Source organism: Malaya genurostris, chromosome 1 (assembly GCF_030247185.1).
Source record: "Malaya genurostris strain Urasoe2022 chromosome 1, Malgen_1.1, whole genome shotgun sequence".
NCBI classification, from domain to species: domain Eukaryota; kingdom Metazoa; phylum Arthropoda; class Insecta; order Diptera; family Culicidae; genus Malaya; species Malaya genurostris.
Genome location: NC_080570.1, coordinates 83,132,788 through 83,152,472, shown reverse-complemented (window position 1 = coordinate 83,152,472; position 19,685 = coordinate 83,132,788). Strand labels below are relative to the sequence as shown.

Genomic DNA, 19,685 nt, shown 5'->3' with positions numbered 1-19,685 from the left:
CATTACACTACTAGGTGAATTAAAAAAGGTTTTTCACAAAAAATTACAAAATGTTGGTTGAATAATGCTTCGCATTATTAAAAACTTTTGACTTTAGTTTTTAAATTTTAGCTATCATCTGTGCTACCTCTGTGTAGAATGTTTTGTTTGTTGATAATAAATAATACCAATATTTGAATACGATGGAAAATATTACCATTTCATTTATTGCAAATCATAAACACGTCATCGAACTTTTATCGATAGTATTGATAAACAGCTTCTTTGTTATTTCAATATATAAACCAAATTAGTTATCTTATTAGTATATGTGAAAAAGGTTTCATTGTATCAAGAGATATTCCGATTCAACATGAACTAATTTAATGCTTCAATACTTTCACTGAAATAACTGTGGGTAAAATTCTTTTCTTCAACCGATCGGAATTCAATAAAATCGTACATTATATGACCAGGAACTGTTTAAATCAGCTAAGCAAATACGAGCGCTAGCATTCCACCCTTATGCCACATCAGTGGCAGCTATGTCTGCAAGCGACAGCTTGTATTCTCCTTTCTGGTTGTAGCGAGCAATTATAATACACGTGCCACCCCAAATTTCTTTATCCCTCAGTGTATCTCTGAAATTACTTCATGTTTCGTCATAGAATGTATGAATCATTCTCTAATTTTGTATATGATATTTTTCTTCTTTAGTTTATTTACTCTAATTGTATGTCGAATAGATAATATTAAAATATATAATAAAATTGTAAATATTAAAACTCTACTGCTATCTCGTAGATTAAACATAATATATAGTATGAAATAAAATATATATCTATAAGAGTATGAATTTTCGTTCATATTAGCCAATTTCAGCATGAAGTTATGTTTTCACTGGCTTTTTACATAATATAATTTCGTGTTATTATTGCTTATTAGGACGACGCAAATTTAAAATCGATTAATAATATTAATCGTCCTATATTTATTTCAGTCTATTGATATTTTGCAGTAGAGAATTTTCAAATGAAGATAAACCACGGGATTCATGTTACGAAATTAGTGATTAATATTGAATTTCATTTAGAATTCAATAAAAATTTCAAGGCTAAGGGTTAATTATTGTGGCCGGCATTAAAAAATTCATATGATTGAAGAGTTAGATAGATAATTAAAAATAATATTTTATGTGCAATTGATAATCGATCAAAGTACCGCTGGTCAGATAGTTGAGATAGTGGTACGATGGCGGTTCTCAAGATTGGATGAACAGATTGCAATAAACTGCAAATACAAAGTAAAGATCATGTTTTTATAGAATACTCATGGGATTATACTTCTTTTCGTGTTTACGTTTATGCAATTGTAATATTTGTAATATATTACGACCATAAACTAATTGGTTCCCAATGGCAACATAAACAATTAGTGTAACTGAGATATTTTGGCCGACGCCCGAGCTGGCGGTTCAATGCATCGAGCGCTGGACTTACAAGCCAGTTGTCTTATGTTTGAATCCTGAGCTGGAAGGCTTGGAATTTGGCCTTTTTATTTCAACAGACTTCGCAGCCGATTCTTAGTGTACAGAATCATTACATGGCTAGTACTATGGATCCTACTGACACTAAGAATCCTTCCAGGTCGTGAGACGTGACAAGGGTCATTTAAGTAAGCAGAAGGCTTCTCGTATCTAAACTTTTACCTTCTACCAGAGGAGTCGAACTTAGGCATACGAATCATCCGAGTCTTTGATATGTCAGAAAGTGAAGGCAAAGGTCGTTTACCATTTACTATCAATTTTTAATGTAATTTAATGCAATGGTAGTGCAGAAATGAGAAATCAGCAAGTTAAAGGTACTTGTTTTGAAATAAGATTTATACTACACGTTTCTAATCAATGCAACAACATAATAACACATTCTAAGTCAAACTAATTGCGATTTCTACTTGGAATATATACAGATTGTTTGAAATTCTTAGTACTCTGTTGTTTTTATATAGATATGCTATACAATCTTACTTTCCAACCAAGACCCGTAAGGTCCAGTGTCACAAAAGCAGAGAAAAATATTGTAAAAGTAATAAAATTTTGGTTCCACGCAACGATTTATTTTATTGAATAGTGATAAAGTAAAAATTTGTTTAATATAACAAGGGTTGTTGTTTGGAATTACAAAACAAGATATTTGATTTTTATCAGATTGATTCAATGAATATTATGATAAAGATAACAAACATATTATTTGTGCTTTCCTGTCAATTTCTTGACAAACAATTTCATCGTAATTTTAACTTGCAAAATCAGTTTAAAATAAACTAATAATAATATTCATAGTGCCTTAAAATTGAAAACTTGATAGTTGAAATAAATGATAAATTATACACCTGAAATGAACAGTATATCTACTTACACTTTTGTTTGTTAAAACCCTATATTTTGTTATGACTTTAAAAGTAAAATGATTTCTTTGAAAATAATTTGGATGGTTGTTTCTGATACACTATTTCAATTTATATATTTGTTAGCAATTTCAATTTATCACATTTAAAAAAAGCCTATTATTTTCATTCAACAATCAAGTCCTGGTATATCACTTTTCAAAGTATACAATAATTCGGTGTCCGAAAGTCCGTTAAAAATAGAGATACCCTGCAGCAAATAGATCAATACTTACGCTTGGATGGTTGTAAAACCCCAACAAAAAGAGATCAGCAGATGAAATTTCACACTTTGAAACTCGTATAAACTTTATTCAACAGTAGCGGAAGTTCCAGAAGAAGTGGGAATTGGAGCTAATTTAGATTTTTCAGAAATTGTTGAACCGAAATTTTCGAAATTTCAATTTCATGTAACGCTATTGAATTTTGCATAAATCTGAAATCCGATTACCGAATTATAGGATGATGAGCAATTAAAGTTCTAATTCGCTTCATAAATTGACGATGGAAAACACAAAACAAATCTTCAAAAGTGGGCTAAAAATTAAACATTTAGATTTGCCGGAAATAGAGGCTAAACCCTGTTTTAATCCACCTAGTGGTGTATTGATGACTTTCTCATATCTCTCACATTCTCATATATAAATGTGTAGAATTCTTCAGAACAATTTTTTTTTATTCTTGAAAAACAAAAAGATTTTTCCATAAACTATTACAAGCTACAGATAGAAATTTTTAAATATTTTTAGAAACAATCATTAGTACTTAAATTTGTCTGTTGATTAAATAAAATAAATAAATAAATAAATAAATAAATAAAAAGAAACAGTACTCTGGTCGGTTAGGGCATCTCTGAGGAAACGAAGTAAGCTCCACTATTGTAGGTACTTCCGAAACCGGAATCCGGGAATCGGTATAATCGAAGTTGGTTCGAGAAAAGTGACTGGGATCCATTTTTGAGTCTATGGCTACAATCTCCGGTCGTTAATCGAAAACCGGGAACAAGGAAAACAAAATTCAGATTCAAATCTAGCAAAAATGCTTTCGTCTCAGAGCAAGTTTTTAACCTTAGCCAATGACTGGAATGTTTGGATGCAGCACAAATCTTGTGCTTTATCCAACTAGTTGTCAGAGATAAATCTGGTTCTTTCATTCATGGCACCAGCTCTATCTAACTCATCAGCTCATTCATTTTCAGTAATACTAAAATTGTCGGGTAATTTTTACATTTCAGCGTATCACGTTTTGCAACAGTGTCGTCCAAAATTTCCTGCATCCAAACTTTCAACGGCGGGTGTAATCAAATCTTCAAAGGTAGGATGAAGATGCTATAGTTACATAATCTTGCATTTATTCGTGAATACTTGAATGAATTTCACAGCCATCTCGACAAGCCTTACAAAACACAAAATAGCTTTGCAGAGCCAATTAACGATCTGGAATCGTCAGTGTTCTAGAAAGAAAAGAAATATCATGTCCAGGAGGGAGGGGGGGATCAAAGCGCTTAATGCCCCTCCAAAAGATTTATTGGAGTGGCCATACCCTTCCAATATTTTGGCGTATGGAATAAATATTTGAAAATTTGTTAGAAATATCTTATGATATAATACTTATCCCCGTTGTTTGTCTCCGTAATCGTTCTTATTTCTTAACTAAGTTACTAGAATTTTGTCGTGAATACGATTTACTTTACTATGGGGCACCTTTTCAAAATTTACCCTCTGAGAGAGTGATAAGTTTTTGATCGTGAATATCTCATGTTATATCTAATGAATCAACATAATTCTCGCTACATGCCATCGGAAATATGATCACAATTTTATAATAAAATTTTCAGTTGTGTGACATATTCTCAAATAGTTCAAAATTAAACTTTTCTGAAATGTTTGGTATAAACGAGTATCAAAGAAGATAATTCATAAGGCGCGTTTGCCTTTCTCGTATTTTGAAAGCTCATAGCTCAGTGATCTGTAGAAGGATTTATATAATCTAACTACCAATAGAATCGAAAATTTTCAACTTGAACGTGTATTGCAACAACATTAAAGTTTTTCAATAGTACACTATTGAAAAACCTGTTTGATTGAACCCATGACAGCACCAGCCAATCAGAACGTGAGATGTCTGCATCTATACAAGAGCATTCATATAAAAGTTGAGTGGTTCACTTTTCCTACCATTTGCTGAGCAACTGTTCCCCCAACAAGACACACGAGAGCAACATCGAGGACCTGTCGTCTCACTGTTTCCCGATCTGAATGCACGAGACATCGTCAGCACAATGACACCGAAAATCGGTAGAAAGGCAGCCAAAAAGTCCAGCAAGGCCCATTGCCGAAACAAGATACACACGAGAACCATCTCAGATCTCAATATTTCCTACCAAAAGATTCATCAAGATGGAAGTTAAATTAATTTGCACCGTCACTAACACATTCAATTACGAACGGCAATGCGAAAGCGAAGGTGATGATTTTGAACACATCTTTATACTAGTATACAAATATGCCGTGCGAAACAGAGTTGAACAAATTGAACAAATGAAAGAGATGAACAAATGGTTAGAACAAATGTTTCCACTTGATTTGCGCATTCTACTTTCCAGGCGTATCAGAACTGGCTAAACTTAAAGCAATCCTAAATATTTCTTTATCACAGTGATGTGGTCGTCCTGAAAAGGACGGGGTTTTCAACTCCTCGTCGTTACGGATGGCCAGCTGCAGACGGCGAGGGATGATTTTCGTTTTCTTGTTGTCACGGGCAGCGTTACCGGCCAATTCCAACACTTCGGCAACCAAGTACTCCATCACTGCCGCCAGATAGACCGGTGCATCGGCACCGACACGCTCTGCGTAGTTTCCCTTCCGGAGCAGACGATGGATTTTGCCAACTGGGAACTGCAGACCAGCACGGTTCGAGTGGGACTTTGCCTTGCCCTTAACTGTTTCTCCTGTGTGCGTGTTTCTGCGTAAAAATTCCACAAGATGCTGTTAACAGCTAGACAGTCAATTCAGTATTACTGGCTGCCGCTCTACTAACTCTCTCTTTTACATCGTCTCACTGTTTCCCGTTCTGCGAAGATCAGACCATTGCAATTGTCTCGTACTGAAATTTCGAGAAGAATCAGATATCTTCGAACTTCATAGCTTCAATAAAAATAAACTACAAAATTGTTGTACCTAGCACATATATTAGCAAATTAAAAAGGAATTGTTTCAAGTTTGGAATATATAGTTGTAGAATAGTAGCTGTTTAATGTAATTAATCTGTACTTTAATGTAGGTGCATCGCTTCAAACACTATTAGTGAAAAAGAGGAAAGCTTGCACAATTCATACAATCAATCAACTAACTCATATTCGGAAAAGTGATGGGAGCGTGTCAGTTTTTTCGTATTCATAACATCCAGTTATGTCTCTGACATTACCCACCCACCTTTTTTTAAACTAATTTACTCCAATGTGAAATGTGCTATACTTCACCATCTCGGAATATTTGAAAGAGAAACTAAATTTGCTTACTTGGTTTCTTTTTATTTGCTCTAGCCTCTACGTTCGCTTTATAAAAATGTTTTACATATTGTAAAGTTTAATAATCTGTAGTCATAATTTTTTGTGTTCCCCCAATATTTCATGGAAGTTGACGCCTCTGATCATGTCAGATTTAACACTAATGTTTGCGGCGTGATGAACTAACACTATAAATTTACTAGTAATGCACGGAAAGAAATCCGTTACTGCTGTCATGATTAGAAAATCATGAAACCAATCATTTTAACTTCTCATGAAACCATGAGCAAAAAGTCTTCTCCCATGAAAATTAATCATGATCCGAAAATGCGTTACTTGAGGAATGTATTTCTTTTAAAGCTCGTAACTCCAAGTTTCTATCTGGATATCACTTTGAACCCTCTTCCTCAAGTGATGTGATGGATTGTTTAATAGATTAATGATAAGACAAAAAGCAGACATTGAAATGCATGAACTACTGAAAATGTTTACTTGGTCCTGAGGCATATTCAGTTTATAATTGTGTTGGTTTACCCACCGGCTGACAGACATCCTAAGTTTTACATTTTGTATGAATATATCTGAATGTATTCTTACATATTCGATGTGGCTGTTGTTGTTAAAATAATATTCGGAGAGATAACGTTAACCGAAAAATAATTTCGACTGTAAATTAGGAGCACTATCTAACAAAAATAAGATTTTTTTTGCTCAACCAGTTTGATTAATTTGTTTCATAGATATAAGAACACAAGCTGCATTGATTCACCTAAATATTTCAAATAAGACGATTTTTCAAACGATGTTTTGAAAACAAAACAGGAAAAATCGATCCGCGGTATTAGCAATAATTCAACATAGAGTATCTTTTTAAGAGGTTTGATTCACACGTGTATTTTCATGCAGTTCGTTTATGTTTTCCAAATTCTGAAACAAAAAAATTAAATCAGGAGCAATGAACGCAAGTAAACACGTTATTTTAGGAGTCGTGGTTGTTCAAAAACATATTTAAATTGTTGATGCTTCAGATTAAAAGAAATTCGTTGTGCTTTTCACTGTTTTGCTATTCAAACGTACATTATTTGAGACATTAGTTGAAATCGCGTAAACAATACGCCGCACACTCACACCATTCTATTTAATTCATATTTGAAATCTTCATATTTTAAAACATAACGCCTGAATTTATGTTGCAAAGATTACCATCGTAGCAGAAACACGCCTGAAGTTATACCCAACAACTTCAAATGCGTTACGCTAAATTTGAACAAAATCAGTCCAAATGGATCATGATCCGAGAACTTTTAATCATGGTGTATTATCATAACATGAAAATTTACTATTTTCCCCAAATCATGACTCGTTCTGCTCATTTCTTGAATCAGAATATTGCCCGTGTGGCTTTAGTTACACTAGAATTCTTATAATATGAAGAATATAAAGTCATCGTAAGACTGGTTGTGCGGCAAATATATTGAACAATTAGTCAATTACGACTGCATTATTTAAGCTCCTGCAGCCATCAAGTCATTGTCGCGGAAATACACCTTGACTTGTGAGCTCCCGTTTAGTAGATTCTTACGACATGGAACATGGATCAATTCTTGGTTGAAAAAATTCCTCTGGATGACCCACGGCTTTTGTCCCAAACAAAATTCCTGAATTTTGTTAGATTCCAGAATTACACGATGATGAGTGTATAACATTATAAATCGTCCTTAAAGAAACTGAAAGAGTTTGTATTATACCGTTTCCCAGACTTTCCGGAAGAACCGAATAATAAAAACGAATGTCTAGTTCAATCAACTAATTATTAAAAAAATTGTTACTTACCGGGACTACCTAGGAAGACTGAGGAATATAGGACTCGCCTGGAAGCATCCACTCGGGATTCGGGTGGTGATGACCAGTCTCGCCTCGAGCACCATCGTCCTATAAATACGAAATTTAGCGAATTTTAGTATATTTTTGAAAAAGATTGCTCATTATATTTAACGTTAATAAAAGCTCTACTATTGAAATCAGACTTTGTAACATTGTCCTACCTTCGGTGGAAAAATATATTCAAAAAGAGTTTTTAAAATAGTGTTCATGCTCCCTGATGACACTGCTTCAATCGTATTGTCAAAATAGTGAACCTTGCATTCGGAGGTTTTTTGTTTAGTAATATATTTAATGAGGCACATTACCTTAGTTCTAAGATGCCGAGGGCATTGCTTAACAGTACTTAAGGTTAGCATAATTCATTGACTTATAATAATGTTGTATATGATTCAATTTGTCGTGTGCTGATCGCCGCAACTCTGGGGGATCCAGTCTCCAGTCGGTGGTCGGCAGTAGCTGATGTAGGGATCTTACATGGGGATAGTCCAGATGACGTGGGTATTTATCGATGGCAGCTGCATTCGTTTGTTCCTGTGGGCCCGCGAGAAGTGCATTCGGGGGCTGACAAGGTTATCTGTTTATTAAACCCTAGTTTTAACCTTTCGGTGGTCATACACCGGAAGACATAGCACATATTTTAAACTTTCAGGGATGAATTGATGAATTGTATTATATGTACCAACTTTTTATAAGCATGATCAAGTATGCATTATTGGTGTTAATAAATATGAGCTCCACTGAATGTTTACTGACTTTTACCTATATTCATGCTATAAAGATCTTAGCAAAAATTTGATGCCAAGTTTACTCTACGACCAGAAATTTCTCAGTTTTCCGAAAATTTTATGGCTGTAATCGATACATTTTTTACCTCAGAACATAATTGCAATGTTTTGAAATAGTCATACAGTTTTGAAGGTTGAGGTACTTGAGACAGGTCTTCAGATTATTTTGATTTATAGTTTGTGTGTATTAAACTACAACTTCGGATGAAATCGAGTGAACGAGAAAACGACTTTTGGCTTTGGACGTTTTTGTTTTCAATACAGCGATGCGAATTTAAAATACGCAAATAGGATCGCGTAAACATTGGTCAGGTTTGAACACATAAAGCTCAACCGAATTCAAACAGATTTTCCATATTATTATATCTACTGCTTGGACATATTCCTAGATATCGGTTCTAGTGAATAATATTATAGTTTAGATAAATTGTTGTTGAAACATCAACTAGTAATGAGCGATGTCTAATTCTGGTTTCTCTAACAGAGATGACAGTTTCGTATACTGTTCAATCAAGAAAACCGCTCCACAAAACAAGTAGAAAAAGTTGCTGTGCACATTAGGAAGTGGACCTTCTGCGAGTATGTTTTATGCGCCATTAATCTCACACGAGAGTTATTTCCAAGGAAACTCTACAGTTTCTTCACATAAGAGGAACCTCTATCCAACCTTTATCATTGAGTGTTGAATGAGCGTAATCAGTTTTTTTCTGGCGTTTCATAGACTTCAACTAAGTTTGTTGTGTTTTACCTTATATATATATATATATATATATATATATATATATATATATATATATATATATATATATATATATATATATATATATATATATATATATATATATATATATATATATATATATATATATATATATATATATATATATATATATATATATATATATATATATAAAACAGGTATAGAATTCGCTCAAACTATAATAAAAAATTCCGAGGCCCGGAGGCCCGAATGTCATATACCAATCGATTCAGCTCGACGAACTGAGCAAATGTCCGTGTGTGTGCATGTGTGTTGTCAACAAAGAAGTCGAGATCTCAGAGATGACTGGACCGATTTTGATCAAACTAATCGCAAATGAAAGGTCTCCCCGTCACCCTGAACGCTATTGAATGGTTTTAGATCGGTTGTTTACTTTTTTAGTTATACGAAATTTGATGTCACAATCTTCAGTTTTTTGAACTTGAAAACAGAATACGTTTCCAAATTTTAGATTAGATTCCGCACGGTAGAAGCTATCCAACAAGCCATAGATTGTTAAAATCTGTTCAATTTTAACGGAGATATCGACATTTTTATGTAAGCGACTTTTCTCCCTATTCCAGCAGTAGGAGTTTTGAGTGCAGTATGACAAAGCAATGCTTGGGAGCAACGTGAAACAAGATTTTTTATACTGTTACATACAATTATTTCTACGTACCAAACAGACTGTGTACAGCATCCTTTTTCATGACATTTGGCTTGGACCGATTTTAGCACTGTTCGTTTTTGGCAACATAATCATTCGAATATGACATACGTAAACCAGATGATGGCAGCATTTCCCAGTTGAAAGCAATTCCATAATTATATTGATTTAAACTACTTACAGCAATAAATGCTGGAAGAACATAACACCCATTTACCATTCGACTCATTTCGTCGAGATCAGCAAATGCGTGTGTGACAAATAATTTCACTCAATTTTCTCGGAGATGACTCAACCGTTTTCTATAAACTCAGATTCATATAAAAAGTCGTATGCTCCCAAACAAGGTTCCTGAATTATGTTTGGATCCGACTTCTGCTTTCGGAACTACAGGATGATATGTAAAACGAAATTAAAATTGTGTAACTCATTTTTCTCGTAGATAGCTGAACCGATCTAAGATTCAAACAAAATCTAAGAATCATCTTATACTTAAACGAAAAGTTTTAAGATCCTATAAACATCTTGCTTTTCAGTCAGCTCCAACTTCTGGTGCGTCCCAGTGATTAATTTAAAAATGTCTATTTCACATAAAATAAACAGGTTTATCGGGTTTGCATATTTGGATAGTCGATAGCCAAATAAACTTATTTCAGTTTTAGTGGTATTCAGTTTTCGATTCGGATTTAATTTGCACTACGATTTCTCAAAGATGTCTTCAAAGATTTTGAAACAAATGTAAACTATCCAGATACTCAGGTGGATTTATCTGACTTCGGCTACACCGATTTTCGTATTCCGGTTCCAGTACCGAATCGTTTTTTCAAAAATAATTAAATCGATAAAGACAAAATTAATTAATTTTATCCAATTCTGACTTCCGATTCTGGCATTACAGGATGATGAATTTTTAAAATTTAAACCGATATAGAAAATGACAATCCCGAAAGGTTTAAAGTTGGACTAAAAACTATTGCAATTTATTCATCATATGGCCATACGAATCGGGTTTGGTTATGCTGGTTTCTGAATACAGGCTCTGGAAATGACGTAAATAACCGTAAACTTCGATCTGATTTTCAGCTTCGACATTACAGGGTAATGAGTGATTAAAATCTCAAATAGCCGCTTAAAACGACGGTCATTAAAATAATGTCATGAGAACTGAAACACCGAAGAATATTCATGCAAAAAACACATGGGGATTGATAAAAAAGGTATCATCTCACTGCTAGGTGGATTAAGCACCTTTTTTAATAGTCCGTTACTTTTCAATTTAAACAGTTTTCGCATATAATTTCAACTGGTGATTGAATACATGCTGTTTGTATCTGTGTGAAGTGTTATTCTTGACCATCAATTGCATATTGGCCAGTGATTTAGTTTATTCGTGCCTGCTTTGTGATTTAAACAATAAGCTATCGTCTTGATCGAGTTCTTCGCATACTTAGGCATCTGCTTGGTGTATAGCTTAATCAAAGGCACTTCCCTGGATGAACATGGAGAAAAATTGTGCTAAATGCATTCAAGTCATTACCGGTATTGATTCAGTCGTTTACCGTGGATACTGTGGGTGCTCGTTTCACATGGCTTGCTCGGGAGTCTCACGCGCTCTTTTGGGGTATTTTACATCGCACCAAAAGAATCTTTTCTGGATGTGTGATGCTTGCGCTAGTTTGTTCGAGAACTCGCATCTCCGTTCTATCACGAAAGCTGCAGACGAGAACTCGCCATTGGTATCACTTACGGAGGCAATAAACGGCTTACAGAGCGAGATAAAAGCGTTATCTAAATCGACTCCACAAACACCCAATCCATTCAACCGGCCCTGGACCATCGTTGTCCGGCTAAGATACCTCGTGGACTCGATACCGAACATAAAGCTTCCGAGTGCCAATCGGGATCAAAACTTATAGGCGAAAACGTCGTTCAGGCGTGTGTGTGTGAACAATCGACTGATAAGTTTTGGCTTTATTTGTTCCGTATTCGACCTGACGTCACAAATAACGAGATTTCTGTCATGGTACGAGCCAATCTCGGACTAGCTCAGGATCCGGTTGTTGTTAAATTGGTTGCCAATGATGCTGACGTTAGCACCATGACTTTTGTCTCATTTAAAGTCGGTCTTGATCGAGCGCTGGAGTCCGTTGCTTCAAATCCTGCAACGTGGCCACAAGGAATTTACTTTCGCTAGTCCGAGGACAAATCTACTAAAAAATTTCGGATTTCTCCTGTAGTGGACTCGTCTCCAACGCCTGCATCGCCACAAGTAAATGTTGCTCGACAATAACTGTATGTAATACACTGGGACGCACCGTTGTTTGATTAATGGAAGCCTCCGATACCCCCGCCCCAGTCGCGCCGTCGCCGCCAGCGTTCATCAGCCGTCTCGGTCCTGTGGGCGGATGCGGTGAAGGGAGTTTCCAAACTTTCCACCATGGCAAATATTCATCATTTCCCAGTTCTGTATGCACTGATTCGTTCCCCGGTTCCAGTTTGATGTCTTCTACTCACCTGACACTGGGACGCACTGCGGTTGGTATCATGAAAGCCTCTGATCCTCTCGCCTCAGTCGTGCTATCGCAGCCAGCGCTTGTCAGTCGTCCCGGTCCAGTGTTCGCGAGCGGTGAAGAGGTCGCCGTCGCCGCCGTCAAGTATACTAGCAACTTGCACAATTCAAAAATTGACTGCCTCCCTGCTTCCAACTTAAACTTACATAGACTACCTGCTCTTCGAAATCTTTTACAAATTCAAATCTATTTTCAGAACGCTGGTGGTATGAATTCATGCTTGGAGAATTACCGACTAGCTTGTTCGGACGAGTGTTTTGATATCATCGCATTAAAGGAAACTTGGCTGACCAAAAATACATTGTTCATACAAGCATTCGGTAGCAACTACGAACAAAATCAAATCAGTAAGCAGTAGTAACAAAATCATCGGTGGTGGAGTTCTTGTTGCTATTCGTCGTCGTTTGAAAGCACAACTTTTGCAGAACGCTTCTGAAAACAACGTTTAACAGGTATGTGTGAAGATCAGTCTGATAACTAACTCATGATAACTCATTATTAACTTCGTATATAAAATGCCTTAGATCTGCCGAACGAACTGGGTGGAAAAATCTTTGCACAAATATCTCTAGTCGAAATGAAACGAGCAGGCTAACAAGATACAAGATAAGAATGAGCAGGCTAAACAAGATACTTCCAGGCTAACTGCCTAAAAAACATGAAAAAAACTGGTTTCTAACGAAGAGGACGTTCTTAACTGTCTCTTCGCGACACACTTTCCAGGTTGCAAGGTTGTTGATCCTGATTTTCTAAATTCTCACGAACCGTGCACAAACAATCTTGACTCGTGGGCAATAGCAAGATCGTTTATCACTTTTGAATCGATAAAGTGACAGTTTTGCACCATACAAATCACCTGGAAGAGATGGCATCTATCCTATTCTATTGCATAAAGGTTTTAATGTTACGAAACATGTCCTGAGAAAGATTCTACTCAACAGCCTTGCTCTTGGGTACATCCCGAAAGCATGGCGAGAAATAATCATCAAATTTATTCCAAAAGGCGGACGTCAGAATTACGATGAAGCCAAGAGCTTTAGACCCATTAGCTTAAGCTCTTTTTGCTTAAAATTCTTGGAACGAATTGTCGACCATCACATCAGAGATAAGTGCCTAATTGAACGACCGCTTCATACTAAACAACATGCTTATCAACGTGGAAAATCCACGATCACACTACTTCACGATGTTGTATACAATATCGAAAAAGCCTTTTCGCTGAAACAATCCAGCTTGGGAGCTTTTCTAGATATATGTTAGAAGGTGCTTTTGACAATGTATCTTTCCAATCGATTGTGCAAGCGATGAGCAGACATGGAATATCATCAAGCATCTCAAGCTGGATAAGCGCAGCGCTTAGTAATCGCATCCTCTGCTCATCATTAAGACAGGCAGAGATGAGGAAGTTGAGTGTTCGAGGCTGTCCACAAGGAGGTGTCTTGTCACCATTACTCTGGAACCTTGTTGCTGATGGTCTGCTGCAAAAACTCTATGAACTTGGGTTTCCGACGTACGGATTCGCAGATGATTATCTAATACAAATCACTGGACGATGCATGGAAGCGCTATTTGATCTGATGCAACAGACTTTAAGGGTTGTGGAACAATGGTGTCAACAGGTTGGATTGTCGGTGAATCCAAACAAAACCTCAATGGTTCTTTTCACAACACCAACCGGGGCCCGTCCTTTGCAGTTTTTTTGGAGCGTGCTATTGTGTACCGACCAGGTCAATTACGTTGGAGTAATCCTGGATTCCAAACTTAACTGGACTGCTCACATTGAGTCTAGAATCAAAAGAGCATGCATGGCCTTTAGCCAATGTAGACGCACTTTTGGTAAAACGTGGGGTTTGAAACCGAAATATATCTATTGGATTCATACTACAATTATAAGTCCAATACTGGCATATGGATGCCTCGTATGGTGGCAGAGAAGGCAAGTAGTTACAATTCAGTGGAAGCTCAATCATTTGCAAAGAGTGGCGCTCATGGCAATGACTGCAGCTTTTACAATGACTCCGACCGCTGCTCTGGAAGCTCTTCTCAATATAACAGTTTGGCTGAAAAGTTCATATCGTTTAATAGAAACACACATTTTTTGCCAAAATTCGTTTTTATTATTCAACATAATTGCCATCAGAGGCGATACAGCGATTATAGCGATCTTCCAACTTTTCGATACCATTTTTGTAGTACGATTTGTCCTTAACCTCAAAATAGGCCTTAGTTTCAGCGATTACCTCTTCATTGCTTCTAAATTTTTTACCAGCGAGCATTCTCTTGAGGTCTGAGAACAGGAAAAAGTCACTGGGGGCCAAATCTGGAGAATACGGTGGATGAGGGAGCAATTCGAAGCCCAATTCGTTCAATTTCAGCATTGTTTTTCGTTGTTCTTTTTGATCTATTGTGAGCTCACGCGGCACCCATTTTGCACAAAGCTTTCTCATATCCAAATATTCGTGAATAATATGTCCAACACGTTCCTTTGATATCTTGAGGGTGTCAGCTATCTCGATCAACTTCACTTTACGGTCATTGAAAATCATTTTGTGGATTTTTTTTCATGTTTTCATCGGTAACAGCCTCTTTTGGACGTCCACTGCGTTCATCGTCTTCGGTGCTCATATGACCAGTACGAAATTTTGCAAACCACTTACGAATTGCTGTGTCGCCCGGTGCAGAGTCTGGATAACACTCATCAAGCCATTTTTTGGTATCGGCGGCACTTTTTGTCATCAAAAAGTAGTGTTTCATCAACACACGAAATTCCTTTTTTTCCATTTTTTTACAACAACAAAAGTAGCTACACTCAAAATGCAATATCTCACAAACTAATAATAAGACAGCTGTCAAATTTATACACGTATCTTTTGAAGGTTGGTACTAACTGGAAATGGTATGGATTTAATTCTAGTGGAGCCCTCTCATAGAAACGATACGTACTTTTCAGACGATCTGTTAAGACCACTTCATGTGCATTTAAAGCAAGAAGCACTCGCTTGTGCATATAGACTTCAAGCTACCGGTCTATGGAAGGATAAATCAATAAATTCAGAAATAGGTCATACACGTCTGTGGTCCCAATTGGTTGCATGGGATGATGTTTTTCTTGCCCCTAGCGATTTAACACTCCCGTATAGAACTTTTCAAATAAAAATTCCATCTAGACAGGAGTGACTGTCTGGATTTATGGAAACACTACAGCAAGAGCACGTAGTGTTACACTGATGGTTCACTGATGGAGGGCCGAACTGGTGCGGGTGTTTACTGTCGTGAATTGGGGTTGGAGCAATCGTACTCACTTGGTAGATACTGCACCGTTTTCCAGGCTGAGATCTTTGCAATCATGTGTGGAGTACAGTGTACCCTCCGGCAAGGCATATCTGGTAAAATAATAGATTTTTGCTGCGACAGTCAGGTCGTCGGTCAGGCTGCAATTAAAGCGCTTAGCTCGGGTGACTCACGTTCAAAACTTGTGATCGATTTAGAGGCGTGCAAAACAGCTCATTTTGGTGAACAGCTCCGAACCGATCAGCTCACCAAAGTGAATCGATTCGATGTATCAGCTCATCAGCTCTTTTAATTTGTACTTAAGGTTCATTTTGTGCGCCGTTTTTCTTATGCACCGGTTTTCTTTCATATGCATGATCGAAATCGAATCATTGATTTGCAATGATGCAATGAATGCAATGCGAATTAGTTTATCTTTAATTGATGTCGACTAAATTGAATCTCTTAAAGAGCCGAAGATCCGATCAGCTCGTAGCGTGTTCCCTTCGTCATAATGCAGTGAACTGGGTAGCAAATGAGTGAGCTGATGAGCTGCGGTTCTTTTGAAAAGAGCTGTGAGCTGTCAGCTCACTTCAATGATTCGATTCACTGGAACAGCTCAGGAGCGAATTGCCCATCTCTAGATCGATTGCCGTACTGGGATTGAAGAACGTAGCATTTTCAATGCTGTAAATCTAGTCTGGGTACCTGATAATTCCAAAATAATTGGAAATGAATGGGCGGATGAACTGGCCAGAGTGGGAGCAGAAAACGACCTTGTAGGTCCTGAACCAGCACAACCAATTTCCAAATGCTGGATAAAACAAAAAACTCTGTCTAGGGCTTCGTCTGAGCATGCAAACCACTAACAAAGTTCTGAGACTTGTCGTCAAACAAAAATATTCTTGGAAAATATATGCCCTGGAATTTCGAAGGATCTTTTACATTTTTCGAAGCGCCATTGTGGTGTTATGGTGAGGGCTATGACTAGGGATGTCGTAATTTTAGAATTACTCGATTATTTAATAATCGAGTATAATTTTGAAACTAATCGATTGAAATTTATTCGATTATCTGGGTTATTAATCGATTACTCGATTATTCATTCGATTATTACTATAGGATTTTTTAAATTATTCGATTAGCTCAATAATCGAATATTAGTTTTAAGCTACTCGATTAAATATTACTCGATTATTTGGGTTATTAATCGATTACTAGATTAATCGATCGATAATACGACATCCCTAGCTTTGACTGGACACTGTAAACTTAATTATCACATGGCTACCATTCATCTTGCTGAATCATTTTCATGTGATCTCTGTGAATCCGATTACGGGACTTCATATCACCCAATATGTAACTGCCCTGCAGTATCTCAACTACGGTATCGGGTTTTTGGTTGTTTTTACATTGAAGAACCTATGTTCAAGCAAATGAAACTCAGAGATATTCTTGGGCTTTTAACCCAATGTGGAAAAGAGCTCTAATTACTCTCGCAAGCGGTTTCTACGTCTCGTAAGTTGCGACTGGTTTCTGTACACATTTATGTTGTGTGCGTGTTTCATTCCGTGTTCCTCTCGTTCCTTTATTTTCCATCCTCTTCTATTTCCCACCATCATTCAGGTAAATGATGAAAAGTCACGGCAAGGCAAAAATCCCCGAAAATATGAGGAACGTGCCGTTATGAGCCAATTTATTCTGATACCTGATTCCACAAGCTTATATTCATATTGAAGGTCTTATATCTCAAAATAACCCTACCTAGTTTCATTCTGATACTACTCCCGGTTCCTGAATTACAGGCTGGTAAGTATAAGAATTCATTTTGAGGAGCGTGTTTTTATACGGAAAAATCAAGTCAATACCAGAAAAATGGTCGTGTCCTCCAAATCGGATACCACTCGAATTTCTCAGAAACGACCAGACGGATCTTCGTAAACCCAGATTTTAATGAAAAGTATAACGTTTTCATAAGTTGATGTAGGATTTTATCCAGATCTTTTTTCCTTGTTATATAATGCGAAAATGGTGATGCAAAAACCGTATTTTTTTCTGAATGAATAATAATAAAAATAATAATAATAATAATAATAATAATAATAATTATAAAAGTTATAATAATAATAGTAATAATAATAATAATAATAATAATAATAATAATAATAATAATAATAATAATAATAATAATAATAATAATAATAATAATAATAATAATAATAGATAGAATTTTTTACTATTGTAAGTTGCATTCAAAACACGTATCTGTGATGTGACATCTTTTATACATGTGAATGTGTATAGTGACGTGATATACTTATAGTAGAATTCAATGGTTAATTTTTTTTTCTATTATAAATACTCTACTAAACACGCAGACCCTGTTAATTAGTGACAAATATCTTGCTATCTTGTTTAAGCTTATATTTATTTAATTTTGGACTTATAATTGTTTTAAGAAACAATTATAAGCCCCCTTCATTTAATTTGGCTAACCTAACAAACTTTATGGATTTAATGGATGTTAAGTAACCCATGTTGTATCAATTTGAAGTTAATTCCACTAAATTACCTGTTGCGGAAAAGTTTTTCAAAGATGTTACAATATTTGGTGGATATTTTTACAAAATGGGCCAAATTAATATCAAACCGAAAGTAGGCCAAAATACCTCTGTTACCCTAATCATTAGTTTGAGGTTATTGTAAAGCAAGGTTTGAAGTTTCTGCAGACGCGTCTACGATCTTGAAAAAAAGTAATATCTCATTTGTGATACTTATAACAGTGCGTAATAAAGACGCCCAAAAATATTACAGATTTAAATACGTATAAAATATTATAAATTGAGAACAAAACTAATCAAATGTACAAATCGTTTTAGTCTTTGGCGATTAAGACTTCAGCTATACCGGTCTATTTATAAAAATATTAGTTAAATGAGAAAGGCATAATTGCACCACTAGGAGGATTAGTTGATGGCAAATCGAAATGTTGTTGGCTATAACGGTTCTCGGTTTACGGTACTAGAAGTACCGGAAATAGTTCTCAAAAGCTCCATAACAAGTGGAACTCCACGATTTCTTTCAAAGTTCATGGAACAAAGAACATAAAAACTTTGAATCTGTAGGGGAAAATGATTGCGGAATTATAGGGTGATGAGTATTGAAAATTGACGATGCAACGAATGCGAAAACTTTGTGAAACTCATTTTACCAGAAGTGAAAACGGCATGTGAAATATTTAAATTGAGAGTAGATTGACATTTGTATACAAACTATAATGCTATTATGAAAACCACTATAATGCTAAGGTTATCCAGTGCAGCAAATTGACTTGACATGATAAAATCCAAAACATACTATCGATATTGTGAAGCATTCAAATGGTCGCCAGTGTAGAACCTGCAATTATATTCACTATATTTCCATTGATAACCAACTTCTTTTTAGTAGTGTATCTTTTAGACAATATTTTTTTTAGGAGAGTTATAGATATAAGTTTCGTTCAACTTGCCATCTTCTTCGACTGCAACCAAACTACCTTTTTTCTGCTTCAAGATAACGAAATCGAATGAACGTCGGCAGAGTCGCGTTCGTCAGTATACCATAACATCACTAAGGAGGAGGGATTGATTTAAGGCCCTACCTGCCGCCCAGTAAACAAGTTTTCAAAAATCTTGTTGTCTCTTTCCGACATCGTTTCGGTAATATTGAAGCAGATTTTCAAGTGTACCCGTCTATATATATTCATCCTTCTCCTTTTATCATCGTATGAGTGTTGTATCGCTTCAACCAAGCCACGTTTTATTTGGGTAAT

General features: G+C 36.0%; 1 protein-coding gene across 2 annotated transcripts in view; it reads right to left on the bottom strand.

The window, feature by feature from the left end:
* Positions 1 to 19,262, bottom strand: part of LOC131440643 (homeobox protein homothorax-like) — a 160,027-nt gene extending 140,765 nt beyond the window's left edge. For both annotated transcript variants that reach the window (XM_058612104.1, XM_058612105.1), the window contains exons 1-2: positions 19,229 to 19,262; positions 7,766 to 7,864 (exon numbers count right to left, since the gene is read on the bottom strand). In XM_058612104.1, the coding sequence (XP_058468087.1) occupies positions 7,766 to 7,864; positions 19,229 to 19,247 (118 nt within the window). In that variant the 5' untranslated portion in view covers positions 19,248 to 19,262. The remainder of the gene's footprint in view (positions 1 to 7,765; positions 7,865 to 19,228) is intronic.
* Positions 19,263 to 19,685: the final 423 nt, after the last annotated feature.